Raw genomic sequence first — 15,341 nt, 5'->3', positions numbered from 1 at the left:
TTGTTAAGGTCATAGGGTCCTCATTTCTATCTCCAATTCAAGAGGATGAGGACACAGAGAAATCTCCAGTACCCCAGAGACCTAGTCAGAAAGTGGCAAAGTGAAAGGCTGGCCTCTCTATGGAGCAAAGAAAATGCGCTAATGCTAAGTTCATTTTTGACCAATGATTAAAGACACCAACACTTAAGCAATTTTGACTGAAAGCTGAAGCTTTCTTGAGTTTCACTGACACTCCCACGTTTCTGTTTCATTTAGACAAAAGTAGTATAAATTCTGGTCCTGTCCATTTGCAGGGAGCAGGGCAGAGTGCAGGCTTTATTGGAAATGAATGATGAACATGAAAGACAAGATTAAGTCAATGCCTTATGATAGAAGAGCTCACAGCTGGGTGTGGTGGCTCCCGTCTGTAATCCCAGCACTTTGGGAGGCCGAGGTAGGCGGATCACGAGGACAGATTGAGACCATCCTGGTCAACATGGTGAAACCCCATCTCTACTAAAAATACAAAAATTAGCTGGGCGTGGTGGTGCATGCCTGTAATCCCAGCTACTAGGGAGGCTGAGGCAGGAGAATCGCTTGAATCAGTCGGAGGTTGCAGTGAGCCGAGATCATGCCATTGCACTCCAGTCTGGCAACAGAATGGGACTCCGTCTCAAAAAACAAACAAACAAACAAACAAACAAACAGCTCACAACATGTGAATCAACATGCCACAACAGTACATCAGATGTGCCTGGATACTTACTGATTTTGCAAAGCTGAAGAAGCTCTTGGTCTCTCCAGTTACCATGTTGGATGAGCCTGAAAATGAAAGATTCCCTCATTAAGCAATTGCTAATGAAAACTGACATCTCTTGTTATGCATGAAAAAAATGGCAATTGTTTGGTCCGGAACTGGCAAAATCTTGAAAACAAATTTAATTAAGCCTTGGCAAAGTGAGGGGAATGAGAATGAGGCATCAAGTTGACTATTTTAGCTGAGTGTCCCTAATCAAAGAGAAAGTGACATTTCTCATGGTGACCGTTTCATTACTTTGAAAAATTGGGCATGTAGCAAAAATATGATGTAGGCCAACATTTGAATAAAATATGAGTTGCCAAAATGTCTCTTTAGGTCTGTTCTTTGAGACTGAGAAGGGAGCTCCTTAGTGAACCTTTTTTGTGATTCTGAATTTGATTCCCTAGCAAATGAGGAGGTTGGGGCTCTGACCTGGGCTGGGTACCTAACTGGTGGGAGATGTGGAGCAGAGTTAGACTATAGATGGATTGGAAAAAATGGGTATAGAAGCTTGCAGATGAGAATGAAAAGAGGCCCAGGGACCAAGAAAATGGTGTGACCCATGTGTCAGCTCCAAAGAGGTCTGAGACAAGTGGTATGAGAAACAGTTTTGCCAATTGGACAAGCAATATTCAGAGGGCAGATGGGAGGTGGAGTTGGGAAAGATTCCCTGAGATTCTCATATGGAGAGAAAAGATCCTTTACAGGGTTTGGGGGCAGGGCAGAATGAGAGAGCTCTTAACAGTATGGGGAACATTCAAGTACCATACAGGTGCTTTTTCAACGACTTTCCTGCCTTGTCTCCAAAGATTTGGGAGTAAGTTCTTCTCAGAGAGGAGTTATTTAATAACATAATCATGTGTATTTTAAACTATTTAGCCTGGGTAAACTAGTAGCCAGTTACTAGGTTGGTGCATAAGTAATTATGGTTTTTGTCATGACTTTTAATGCCAAAGACCGCAATTATCCTTGCACCAACCTAATAGCGAACCATTGCTTCTGTTTTTGTGGGGTGAGTACCACAGGGCATCACAGTACTAGACTTCGATCAATTAGTGACCAAGTGATCAATGTAACGAATTAGATAATTGTGAACTACTCAAATTGAATAATCAAGTTGAATTTCACCAAAATGACATCATGAAACTGGGGCAAAAATAGAATTATTGGTAAGTGATAAGTAAGGATGACTACATCATCCATCTGCATTTGACTTACGTGTTAGTCATATCCGATATCCTTGCAATGTGCAGTGACTCTCATTGATAATAATAAGCTACACATCCACTTCAAAGGAAATACATGGCCATGATTGAAATTACTGGAACACTCCAGCAATGGGATGTTTACCTGCCTCTGGTGAGCTCGGCCTTCTTTCTGTTACAATGATCTGAAGATGACAAAAAGATGCTTGCATATTTATACCCCTCAAATATTTATTTTATAAGCTCTACAGGTAATAGCAGGGAATTAGTGTTTTTTTCTGAGTTACCCAGAATTAAGACTCTTCTATTGTACCAACAGGGGACGAAGGTACCAAGAATCTCAAACGCTGGATAAATCCAATATTGTTTAGTGTCCGAATATGCCATTTAGCTTTAAATACTCCTACTTTAGTTTGTGGAGACTAATATTTAAATTAGTTTGCATGCTTACGACAGAAGAGAAGAAAAAGAAGAGAGAAAGGAGGCCTTGGAGCCTCATTTTGCTGGAGAAAATCTTCTCCCGGTTGTTTTTCATACATCTCTTCCACTCCTAAGAGCATAGAAGTGAATGTAGAAAGAGATGGAAACGGACATGAGCTCCATCTATCCAGAGCTTCTGTCTTGAGTGGGACGCTCAGGAGTAGTTTAGGGGAAGAAGAGTGTGTACTTCGCAACTTCTCAAATAGTGAAGATCCTCCCTTAAAACCCGCATATCCTAGCCACTCTTCCCCATCCTACTGTGGGTCCTTCATGCCTTCTTTATTTCTGAACTTCCTTTGAAGACCTTCCAATTTGCCACCTGTGCTACCTTCTACGGGTGATGCCCCATAATGGTTCTACTCATATCAGTGACCACATTGGCTTGGTCTTGCTTTATCCCATTTGAAATAATAGGACCTAGGACAGTAGGCACATGTTATTTTACAATTGAAAAGAATTCACAGCAATAGAAACATTATAGGAGACATTAACAAAATGAAACACCCCCATCCCACTATCCCAACATATCTGCACAATTCACTTTTCAGAGCCTTTGCAGGCTCATGTGCAGAGTTACCTCTTGCCGACCATGTCCCTGCTGCTGTTTTGCACTCACCGTATAAAATGTAGGTTCCCAAGGGTTTGAGGAGACTGAGACCTTTTCCAGTGTTGTCCCCACAGAGGCAATCCAAAACGATGTCCACGCCTTCAGCAGAGATTCTAAATGGTGAGAAGGCAAAGCAAAATTCTGTGACCTGTCAGGAGCCAGACCGCCGATCCCTTTCCTTTCCTGTGTCATACTGTTTGACTCCCAGATTAAGGAACCCTGAGAATTCCAGGAGTAGCAACAAATAGGGCAGGAGCCCAGGAGGTGGATTTATCTTCCCGGATCCAATGATAAAAATGTCACAAAACCGGAGGCAGCTAAGAATCCGGCTGGTAGCTGGCGCTGGGAATCAGCCTGGGCTGGAGGAATGAACTTGGGGTCAGTGGGTCTGAGTTTGTATCTAGCTCCTTTACTCAAATTCTCTAGCTTTGGCTTTCTCCTTTGTAATGTGGAGCTGGTATGTTTCTTTGTGGTAAGAATGAAATGAGGTGACAAAAGAGGAGGCTCAGGTTTGCCACAGAACAGTCATTCGGTACCTCCAGTTAGCAACTGCTATGTGCAGAGCAAGGGTTAGTTGCTAGCTCTGTTCAAGGTGCTGGAGGTAGAGTGAACCAAACCAGTATGCTCCCTGTCTTAGTGGGACTGCTTCTCCAGCAGGGACTGGCCTTCCTACCTCCTAACTTCCCTTTGCAGTGAAAAAATAAAGCACGTTAATCTAACTTGCAAGCTTCTTCTCTTCCTCCAATGTCCAGGTCTAACCTAAAACTAATGCTAAGAGGAAGAGGGTTAAATAGAGATGAACTTCCTCCAGCAATAGGAGGCTGTGGAGTAGAAAGAAGCCACGTTTGTACTGCATTAGACAAAGCATTTGTTGATCTCTTCTTCTATTTATTCATACATTCATTGATTCACTCACTCACTCAATAATGCATGTAAGCAACTTTTACTGGGCTCCCACTGTTAGAAGATATACAGGAGGGGCCTACAGAACACAAAGGCTCTGGAGATTGTGGGGAAGATATTCATGCCCACAGAGATCCTATTCTCGCAGATCCCTGCTCTGTTCGGACAAGAATGGCATTCCTTGTGTTTGCAAGTTTGCAGGATTAACTTATCTTGGCAAATATCTCAATTTTTCTACCCCCAAGTTCACCCTAGCAAAATTTAGGCATTGCAGCGTGTGTCAACAGCTGGGTCTTGTGTCCACAGTGTCACTAACTAGGAAACTGCACGCACATCTCCTGGGTGCGGAGACTAAATCAGCTTCCCCATGCAGCTGAGTCTTTATGTGACTGTGCCCTTCAAAAGCCCTCATGTCATGTCCACAATCCAGCCCACTACCAAGGTGCATCCAAAATGATCAGCTTAGCTTCCTGCCTAATAGAGCTCTTATCTGCACAGGGGTGTCCTCTTAAGTCTCACCTGAAAGTTCAAAACAAAGGAATTAGGACAGTGGATCTCAAACCGAAGTGTGCACTGTAATAACCCGCAGGGTTTATTAAAACGAAGATTGCAATCCTCCCCTTCTTCTCCGATTCTGTAGGCCTGTGATGGGGGTTTGCATTTCTAATGTTTGTTTCCAGGTGCTGTGGCTGCTGCTAATTCCAGCTCCACACTCTGAGAATTACCCATCTAAGCCAGTTACGAAGGAGCCAAACTGGCACTTCTTGTTTTGTTTGTTTGTTTGTTTTACAAATTAACTAATTTGTTCTGTAAATATCCAGCAGTGGGCACCGCACTAGGCACGGGAGGATGTAGTGTATTGCTTTCTCCTCTTTTTGGAGCGTATAAAAGGCACATATTCAACAATAGTTATGCAAATAAATGTTAAGTTGAAATGTGGTCTCATGCCACTAAGGGCATGAATTGTGTAAATTGAGAATTTTCCCAATCAGGGCTATCAGAGAGGCATCCCTGGGGAAGGGAAGGAATTAAGTCGGTAAAGAGTGAAGGGAATAGTGTCCTAGGTAGAAGGAACAGCATGTGCAAAGGCCCTGTGGTCGAGGAAGACTGGGAAGTCGCCAGTGTGGTTGGAGTATGAAAACAAAGGGGTGCTTCCTTTGAGGTTGGGCTGGAGAGACAGGTGGGAGTTGAATGACACGACTCTTGGTTGCTGGGCTTCAGGTTGGTGGTCAGGTCTTCACCTTGCATTATGGGCTGGGTAATTGTGCTCCTGTCTCTCTCACTTCTGCCAGGGTCTGTTTTCTGCCACGTTTGCTCACTCTTGTGGGAGTGGGATCCTGCTCTGTTTTTACCAGCCAGCCCTCCTGAGCCATCAAGTCATCTCAGTGAACTGCATTTCCCCAAGACCTCTCCCCTTGCCAGCAGGATGCCCACCTGAGGTCAGAAGCAGCCTCACCAATATTAAGCCATCCATACCTCCTGCTGTACCCCTGATGGGTCTGCCCAGCCTTGAATTTTCATCCCCTGATGCTTCTCACATTTGCATTCTACTTGGCGGGCCACATTCTCTCCCATGAACTGCCAGTCATATCTCCTTGTATTAGCCCTACCTTGACCTGTTGCTCTGTCTGCTGGACTCTGGTTCTGCAGAAAAGCAGGGCATGTCCATAGCCAGCAGTGGCCTATAAACTCCTGTGCACTTTCCCATCTTCACCTCCCACCCACAGCTCAAGGCATTTGGCCTTTTGATTGTCCCTAGAACTTTCTGACCTCAGGGCCTTTGCATGTGCTGTCATTGCTGCCTGGACAGCCTTTCCTCTGCTCTCCTTAGAGCTGGCTCCTTCTCATCCTTCAGATCTCACTCACATACTATCCTCCCAGAGGAGCTGTAACTAATCACTCCACCTGAAACGTATCTCCATTTTAGTTTCCTTTATACTTTAGTGTCTACACTGGAGATACTTTTTAGCACGTACCATAGGTTATAATTATTTATTTATTGACTTTCTTTTCCACCAAAATTTAAGCCCCATGGAGCATGTTTGTGCTGCTTATAGTATCTGTAGCCCTTCTCTTCCTGCTGGATATAGTGTTGCTTCTCAAGAAATAGTGATTGACCAGAGGAATGCACAAGTGTTTCAATGACTGGGTAACCGAATGAATGAAAGACAATGAAGAAAACAGTTTAAGACTGCTATTCTGTGTCTCTATATGTGCACTTCCTTGGAAAGGAAACTCATATTTCAGAACTCTCCTATATAACAGCTATTTTGTAATTAACCCTCTCAAAAAGTCTATGAGGCAGGCATTTTAACTCCACTTTTTAAAAAGTGAAATCAAGGCTTACAGATGCAGCAATCTTGCCCAGGCTTACGTAACTAGCACAGCTGGAATTCAATTCTAGGCCTAGTTAAACTCCAAAGATGATGGCCTTTTCACCACTCTGAGTTTAAGACTTTAATAAATGTTCAAGCCAGTGTTAAGTATGGAAGCATCACTTCAGCAAGCAGCTCTGAGAAGCAGGCAATTTAATTTAGTCTTTGAAGAATTCAGGCTTAAATTTTGTCTTGAGATAAATACACATGCATTCAGAGTCTGATTACATTTGATCAAAGTTTGGCCTGGATCAAACATCTAGACCAAAAAATTTCTCTTTTCAAGCTGGTTGTCCCCCAGAGTTTATAGGAGAGACCCAAGTTCAGAGTCCCACAAATTTACCCTTAATTTTCAGCCACTGGATAACCATTTTCTGAGTGTTTACTGCATGCTAGGCACTGTGCATGCTGAGTTGGGAATACACAGAGAAGACGGAAGTTTGCCATGACCATCCAGGAGCTCATGGGCTACAAGAGGAGACATCTATAAATGGATCAAACACAGAGTGATCACTGCTCCAATAGAGCAACTTACGAGCATTGGAAGATGACCCTCTGTTGAGGGTTGGCAGCAGAGGAACCAGAGGGAACAGGATGTGCAAAGCCCTATGGTGGGAGGAAGACTGGGAAGCAGCCAGTGTGGCTGGAGTATGAAAACAAAGGGCCGATTGCTTTGAGGTTGGGCTGGAGAGGCAGGTGGGAGTTGAACCACACGGACTCTTGGTTGGTGGGCTTCAGGTTGGTGGTCAGGCCTTCACCTTGCATTATGGGCTGGGTAATTGTGCTCCTGTCTCCCTCGCTTCTCCCCGGGTCTGTTTTCAGAGCAGAAATTGGCCAGGTGACAAAGGGAAGGCACTTCTCAGAGAAGAGTATCACAGCTTGACCTAGGACAGTGAGAAGGTTTTGGGACACTAACCATGGCAATGAGGAGGCCCGGCCACTGGCTCCTTCTAGAAGGACCCTAAGACTGGCTATCACAACCAACAGCTAACATGGAGGTGGGTAGGCAGGGGAGACGGGTGGCTCAAGGGCAACACAGCACTGGGCTTAGGAATATACATTTTATATCAGTGTTAAGCATTCAGTTCTGCTACTTACATGCTGTATGACCTTAGGTGAGTTACTTAGCCTCTCTGTGCCTCAGTTTCCCCAACTGTGTAAGGGGATGATGGTGATAACACCTACATTTTCTTTATGAAGCTTGAATGAATTGATGCAAATGGAGCACAGAGCCTAGCTCATGGTAAGCTCTGGGTCCATGGTAGCTTTGACTGATTACCATTTTTCAAAATGCCCCAACTTCAAGTCTTTTGGTTGGGAAAAGGGCATGAAAAGAAAGAGTATGCAAAACCTCTCCAACTCAACCTTCAGGGCGGGTGGAGACACCAGCCCAGAAATTACTAGAGTTGAGGCTTGATGCTCTTGACCTTCCGAAGAGAGTGTGCCACACTCTTGAGCGCTTACTATGTCGCAAGTAGAATGCTAAGAACTTCCTAAGTGTTTCATCATTGAGACTGGGTCTTGCTCTGTGGCCCAGGCTACATTTATGCCTCATGTCGATCCTCTGACTCTGGGGCCATCATTATCCCCATTTGATGGACAAGGAAAATGAGACTCAGTGAGGTCAGGTGACTCGCCCCAGGGCCCACTGCATAGAGTGGGAAGACCTTAGTTTGTTCCATCACATCTAGAAACCAGGCAAGGGCATCAAAGGCAAAGTAGGGTTTCGTAGGGTAAGTAGTGGCCAACCCCGAGGCGACCACCACTGTCACTTCTATGCCATGCAGGTACCTGGCAGGGATGAGCAAAGCTGGGGGGTGCTTCCTTGGGCTTAACACTAGAAGGAGACACTTGTGGGTCTCCTTCACATTCAGGCCACCTGCCCCCTTCCACACTTCTCTCTCGGTATTTCTACAGTTGAATCATGTGCATGTCTGGGGGTCAACAGAACCACAAATCCCCTCCTTCCTGCCATCATTGCATCCTTTTGAAGGTCAGTGGCCGGGTGGAGGGTGGGAGGAGGGAGAGAAATTGGATTCTGAGGGGGAGAAGTTGGGCAGAGGCAGATATCATTCTCAGGACCTGAGCGTGAGGATGCTTTTGCTCTTTTTGTCAAACCATTCCAGCAGCTATTGCTCCTTTCAAGGGTAGAAATGTTCCTTCGGGTAAGAATTTCAAAATTGAAAAGCGTTCCATCTCTGTTGAGTCATGACAAATCCCATAAAAGGACTGCACTGAACTGGACTCAGTTGTATCTATTTAGAATGTCCCTGGTCCCATAAGCAGCCTTGGGACTAGCCCTGTCTCAGTTAACACTCACACTGAAAAGCACTGCAGTAGCCCTTTTAATGAAATAATCATGAAAATCACAAATGGAGCTGGAAGGCTCATCAGAGGAACAAGGAGCATCCTCATCATTTCTGTGCCCCCCGACTCTGGTTTCTGGGGGTGTTCACTGCCTGCATATGTATAATTATTACATGAAAGCAAGGAAGGCAGGGCAGAAGGCCAAATGCAGCAATTCCTTTGTGTGTTTTTCCTGCTGCCATAAATCTCTGCGGATTTAAAAAGCAAACACAAATAGCCCCAGCTCGGGGATTATATGAGCCAAATTCAGCACGAGATATTTCAGAGTTGCTGATCCAAGACCTTCATGTCTGTCTTTCCTGTGTCCCCAGCCCCGGCCTCTGGATGGTGAATGCTGCCTCTTTCCTTCTTGATCACACAGATCAGGGAAGAATTTCTCTTGAGTGGCGGTAGGTTCCAACAGAGCCAGTGCTGAGTGAGAAACCCTTTGACCTTGCCAAGAAACGAATTCTCCTTTATGGTGACGTTGCTGTCCAGCTGGGTCTTTGGCTCTCCACTCATTTTTCTCTTTCTGAATCCCTTTTTCTCAGAACTCATCTGTGCCACAGCTTTAACCATCACAGGATGAGACTATTTCTGAGTGCCTGGCACTTAGTAGGCTTTGCACAGGATGCCAAGCACGGTGCCTGGTACACAATAAGCTTCTAATAGAGGACTAGACACAACACCTACTCCACCGTAGGCTTCTCACAGAGTGCCAAGCACAGCAGCCAGCACGTGACAGGTTTCTCACAGGGGGCCAAGCCCAGTGCTGATGTGTGGTAGGCTTCTTGGTAAGTGTTTACTATTAGTAGTTCCCATATGTACTTAGCAATACTACCTCCAGGAATCCCTTCTAGATCCCTTTGTCCCTATTCTCTCCAGGTAATTAGACTCTTATTAATTTCCACCAGTTTTAAAATAAGCTCCTATTACGTGCCAGGCATCATGCTAGAAATGCAGGAGGTCGGTCTGATCTCTGCCTTTTCTGAGCTTATACCCCTTGGCTTCACCTATGACTGGAATCTGCAAGATTCAAGTCATTTGAACAATTAGCTGCTCCCCCTCAATCAGGAGTTTGAATCTTTTCTCTGTGGGCTTTGTGCTCCTTTGGCTAGAGATTGTGCTTCATCTCAGTTCCCTAACTTCCAGAGCCAGCTCACGTCAGTCATTTGGAAAATGCTCGAAGTGGGTGGTTCTTTTTTAAAAATCATTGAGACTGGGTCTTGTTCTGTTGCCCAGGCTGCAGTGCAGTGGCATGATCATAGCTCACTGCAGCCTCAAACTCCTAGGCTCAAGAGATCCTCCTGTCTCAGCCTCCCAAGTAGCTGGGACTACAGATGTACACCACTACACCCAACGAATTGTTTTTCAGAGATGGGAGTCTCATTATGTTGCCCAGGTTCGTCTGAAACTCCTGGCCCCAAGTGATCCTCCAGCCTTGGCTTCTTAAAGTGCTGGGATTATAGGCATGAACTACCACACCCAGCCTAAGGGAGTGGCTTTGTACTCACTGGAGCTCCAGTCCCACTTTCCCAGGCCTGTTGTGCAGGCCCCCTGGAGTTCTCACTTTCACACTATATTTATCTTGTCTAAAGGAAGTCAAGCTTCCATTGCTCATTGTCTAATAACAACAAAAAGGAAAAGAAGTCTTAGTCTCATCTTGCAGTATTTTCCCTGGTCATAGTCATTCTGTCTTGTTCTCCTTCAAAATCACTATAGGCACTGCCTCTCCCTTCCCCTTTCTGCTACTCATTCTCCTGATTTTGGAGATCTCTTCTCTTACTCATCCTGTACATGGCAGCCAGATCAGTTTTTTTTGTGGATTTCCCTTTCAAAACAGTGCTTAAGTGCTTCAAATCTGCAAGGAACTCTACATTTCTGACATAATGCAATGTTTACTCCATTTAAGAGCTTTCAAGAGCCTCATCAATCTAGCCCAGTTCTCCACCAGGGTCTGGAGATGTTTCATATTTTCATGACTTGAAGGGCAGGGGGGTGCTACTGGCATCTAATGGGTAGAGACCAGGAATGCTGCTCAACATCTACAATGCACAAGGCGGCGCCCCCCGACAGCAGAATGAGCCTGCCCCAAATGTCCACAGTGCTAAGGTTGGAAGCTCTGATCTAACCCCGTCCTACCATCTAAACACCTCACAAAACCACAAGCTTTAATACAGGCAATCTGGCTTCCTCCCTGGCTGAGGAGCAAGCCGCCCTCACTTCCTTTGTGAGAGTTTGTGTGGGTGCTAGAAAGATCACAAACTGTGAAACTACAGCCACCCGGGACTGAGTCCCGTCACACCTATTTGTGTGACATTTACTTAACCAGGCTTGCCTTGCCTCCCTCTGAAAAATAAGCACAGTGTTTACTTCATAAAATGTGAAAGACCCCAAAGAGAGCTCCCACGCGTTCTTCAGGCTTCCATTTAGGCATTGCTCACTTGTGCCCCCACACTGCTCTGTAATTCCCTATCAGCTGTCAACCCCATCGTCTTGCAGGGGGATTTGCTTGTTTTGCTCACCACTGTATTTTCATAGTCTGTTTGTAGACATCACTAATAGAGATGGTCCTCCATTTGCAATGGCCTCACTTTATATTTTTTCAACTTTGTGATGTACCCATACAACCGTTCAGTTTCTCACTTTCAGTCCAGTATTTCACAAGCATTAAGAACACTGAGTTGTGTATACCTGACTGCACACAACTAGAGGTTTGCAACACTTTAGTGTAATATAGGCTTTGTGTTAGATTATTTTGCCCAACTGTAGGCTAATGTAAATTTAGGGTAGGCTAAGCTAAGCTATGATATTCAGTAGGTTAGGTGTATTAAATACATTTTTGACTCATGGTATTTTAAACTTATGATGAGTTTACAAGGATGTAACGCCATTGTAAGTTGAGAAGCATCTGTACAGGAATAAATGAAAAAACAAAAGGTCTGAAATAATAATATGTACCCATTTCCCACCCAATGAAGTTTTAAAATGTTGTGTATTGTGGGTTTTCTTTTTTTTCTTTCTTTCTTTTTTTTTTTTTCCTTTTAAGATAGTCTCACTCTGTCGCCCAGGCTGGAGTGCAGTGGCATAATCTTGGCTCACTGCAGCCTCCACCTCCTGGGTTCAAGCAATTCTCCTGCCTCAGTCACTTGAGTAGCTGGGATTACAGGCATGCACCACCATACCTGGCTAAGTTTTGTATTTTTAGTAGAGACGGGGTTTCACCATGTTGGCCAGGATGGTCTTGAACTGCTGACCTCAAGTGATCTTCCTGCCTCGGCCTCCCTAAAGTCCTGGATTTACAGGCATGAGCCACTTAAGCCCGGCCTGAAATATATTTTTGACTCATGATATTGTAAGCTTCTGATGGGTTTACAGGGATGTAACTCCATTGTAAATCGAGAAGCATCTCTACATGAATGAATGGATGAATGAATGAACAAATGGTCTGAAATAATGCTGTGTACCCATTTCTACCCAACGAAGTTTTAAAATGTTGTTTGATTTTTTTTAAAGGCAGGTTTTTTCAATAGCTTTGAGATATAATAGACATACAATAAACTGTACATATTTAAAGTGTACAGTTTGATGAGAGATGAAATATGTTCACAACTGTGAAACCCTCACCACCGTCCATGTAATGAACATATCCTTCACACCCAAAAGTTGCCTTGAGTCCTCTTGTAAACCAAGAGGAGTTTTGCAGAATAGAAAGCTGATAGAATCACACATCTCCAAGGCCAAATCTAGTCCTACCTCTCAATTTCCTTATCTGTAAAATGAGGAATGTTCACCTAGCAGGGTTGTCTCAAGTGCACATAAAATGGTCTAATTGAACTCGTAGCAGAACGGCAGGAGATCAACAAAGCGTGGCTATTATTATCTGCCCTGTTCTGTCTGAGATTCCCTTGTGTGGATTCTCTCACGCTTCCCTCCACCTACTGAAATCGATCGCAACCTTCAAGTGCACCTGAGAGGCTGTCTATCTTGACATGCTCTCTCTGATCTTTCTCCTTTCCTTATTTCTAACGCCCTTGCAGTTAGGTACACACAACTCAAGGTTTCTAACGCTTTGGCTTGGTTTCACTCATAATCATCTCTCTCCTCCTAAAGAGAGAGAAAGTAACTGATGTAAAGGTTAGGTCTGTATCATAACTATGTTTTTTTTTCTATTCCCTTTACAACACCTGCCTCAAGGCTGAGAATGTGTTCAAAGGAGGCTTCCCAATTCACCTGCTTATAAAAGAGTTTTCATCTCCAGAAATTTTATCTTTTTATTTTTTTCTGCTTCATTGTACACATAATAGTGTAACAATATCTGTGATCAAAAAATAAAAATCACTCTGCATTCCACTCCTATTGCATGTTGGCAGTTGGATATTTTCCCTTTCCTTTCATTTTAGGTCTACATGCACTGAGAATTTGCACAAAGCTGTGATCACAGAGTAGACGGAATTTGGCATTCTGCTTTTTTCACTCAATGTGCTACCATGGGCATCTTTTTCATTTTGTGGCTATCTTCATAATTATCATTTTTTAAGGGACTGCACAATACTCAAGTATGTGGGTGTAGCATAATCGACTGAAATGTTTCCCTTCTGTTGATTGTGGAGGCTGGTTCTGAATTTTCACTGTTGCAGACAATGCTGTAATTCACTCTGTCAACATGTGCTGAGCACTTACAATGAAGCAGAAGCAGTGTTTGGCTCTGTAACAGGCAGCCTTGTACCTGTAGCTTTGCTCTTCTTATTTCCTGAGTGTAGGTTTGCTGGGATGGAGGGTCATGTAAACGTATTTATAACTTCCTGGGCAGTCTGAGTGTAATCCCAAGGTCTCTATTTAAAAACACAATGAATTGTGGGAAGTCACCTTTGAAGGAAGGTGAGGGTGAGGTGGGTCTCAAATGCCTTCTGTTCCTCTGATATTAGCAGACACCAGTGATTTGGGGGCTAAGAGAGTAGATCTAGGGCAGTGGGAAGATGAGAGGATGGGAAGGATGTGGAGGAAATGGGGCAGGCAGGAGTTCCCTGGTTACGGGCTATTAGTTTTTCAGAAGAGATGCCATCTCCCTTCTCTTCCCACTCCCCACATCCTGCCAGCTGCACTGGTCTCCTTTCAGGTTCATAAGTTCAGCAAGCTTTTCCCGATGTGGGACCCTAGCCCATGGCATCCCTGCTAGTCAGAAATGCTCTTCCTTTGGCCAACTTCTCACGCCTCAACTCTCAGCCAAAATCCCACTCTATGATTGACAGTGTTTCTGATTTCTCCATCAGTAAGTATTTGCAAGCACCTTGCATTTCACTACCAGAGCACATGTCGAAAATGTGAATCAGTTATTTCTCTTTATGGTTTTATTTTTTGTCCCCTCTCCTTCCATTAAGACTACATTCCACAAGGACGGTGATTCTCAAGGTGGTATTGCTGGATCTCTGGCCCTGGCACAGTCTCCAGGCCATCACAGACACAAAGCACAGAATGTATTAAGCAATTGTATGCATGCATACATGAAAGAATGCTTGCAAAAATATCACGTAAGGAAGTCAAAGAAAAAATGACTGAAGGGACAATGATAGTTCATTTTCCAGACCACAGCTTAAGAGACTTGAGTTAAAGATAAGAAGAACTGACCGGGCGTGGTGGCTCACGCCTGTAATCCCAGCACTTTGGAAGGCCGAGGCGGGCGGATCATGAGGTCAGGAGATGGAGACCATCCTGGCTAACACAGTGAAACCCCATCTCTGCTAAAAATACAAAAAATTAGCCAGGCATGGTGGCGGGCGCCTGTAGTCCCAGCTATTCGGGAGGCTGACGCAGGAGAATGGTGTGAACCCGGGAGGCAGAGCTTGCAGTGAGCGGAGACTGCACCACTGCACTCCAGCTTGGGCGACACAGCAAGGCTCTGTCTCAAAAGAAAAAAAAAAAAACCTACCTGAGAGCTATGGAACTGGGCAAATGGATGTCCTCAGAATTAGCCTGCAGCCTCTAGACATCTGAGAAACAGAGGGTCAATTTCTAATATCTAGCTTTAAGCTTTCCTTTCACATCCTGCTGGAACTATTGGGACAACCTTAAATTATATGCAATGCTCTGCATTCAAAATTTAAAAATAAACCTGAAAACTCAGACCATCAGAACCCCCCCTTTTTAAGAAACTTCCCAAGTTTCACCAAATCTGTTCTAAAACTATCACCTCAAATAACTAGCTCTCCCATCCAGTTGTCCTTCAGTTTTCCCAGCTTAATCTGTGATTTGAAGAAAATTGTTTCCTTTTTCAGACAGGCTTTTGCTGTCTGTCACCCATGCTGGAGTGCAGTGGCATGATAGCTCACTGCAACCTCTACCCCCAGGATCAAGCAATCCACCCACCTCAGCCTTCTGAGTAGCTTGAGACTACAGGCATGCATCACCATGCTCAGCTAAGTTTTGTATTTTTGGAGGGGGGTGCAGGTAGAGATGGGGCTTCACCATGTTGGCCAGGCTGGTCTCAAACTCCTGGGCTCAAGTGATCTGCCCTCCTTGACCTCCCAAAGTGCTGGGATTATAGGCATGAGCCACTGTGCCCAGCCTTGTTTCTTTATTATGATTCTATCTGGACTACGTAATACCTTTGTATGTAGCAATTTTGTGTTGGAAAATGAGAATGCCGA

At 44.5% G+C, this 15,341-nt stretch overlaps 1 protein-coding gene across 2 annotated transcripts in view; it reads right to left on the bottom strand.

Annotated features, from left to right (window-relative positions):
* Positions 1-15,341, bottom strand: part of VAT1L (vesicle amine transport 1 like) — a 187,127-nt gene that overhangs the window by 98,523 nt on the left and 73,263 nt on the right. For both annotated transcript variants that reach the window (XM_005592608.4, XM_074026752.1), the window contains exons 5-6: positions 3,080-3,183; positions 746-801 (exon numbers count right to left, since the gene is read on the bottom strand). In XM_005592608.4, the coding sequence (XP_005592665.1) occupies positions 746-801; positions 3,080-3,183 (160 nt within the window). The remainder of the gene's footprint in view (positions 1-745; positions 802-3,079; positions 3,184-15,341) is intronic.

The sequence above is a fragment of the Macaca fascicularis genome, chromosome 20 (genome assembly GCF_037993035.2).
Source record: "Macaca fascicularis isolate 582-1 chromosome 20, T2T-MFA8v1.1".
NCBI classification, from domain to species: Eukaryota; Metazoa; Chordata; class Mammalia; order Primates; family Cercopithecidae; genus Macaca; species Macaca fascicularis.
Note: the sequence above shows the minus strand (reverse complement) of the source record. Positions and strands in the feature narration are given on the sequence as shown.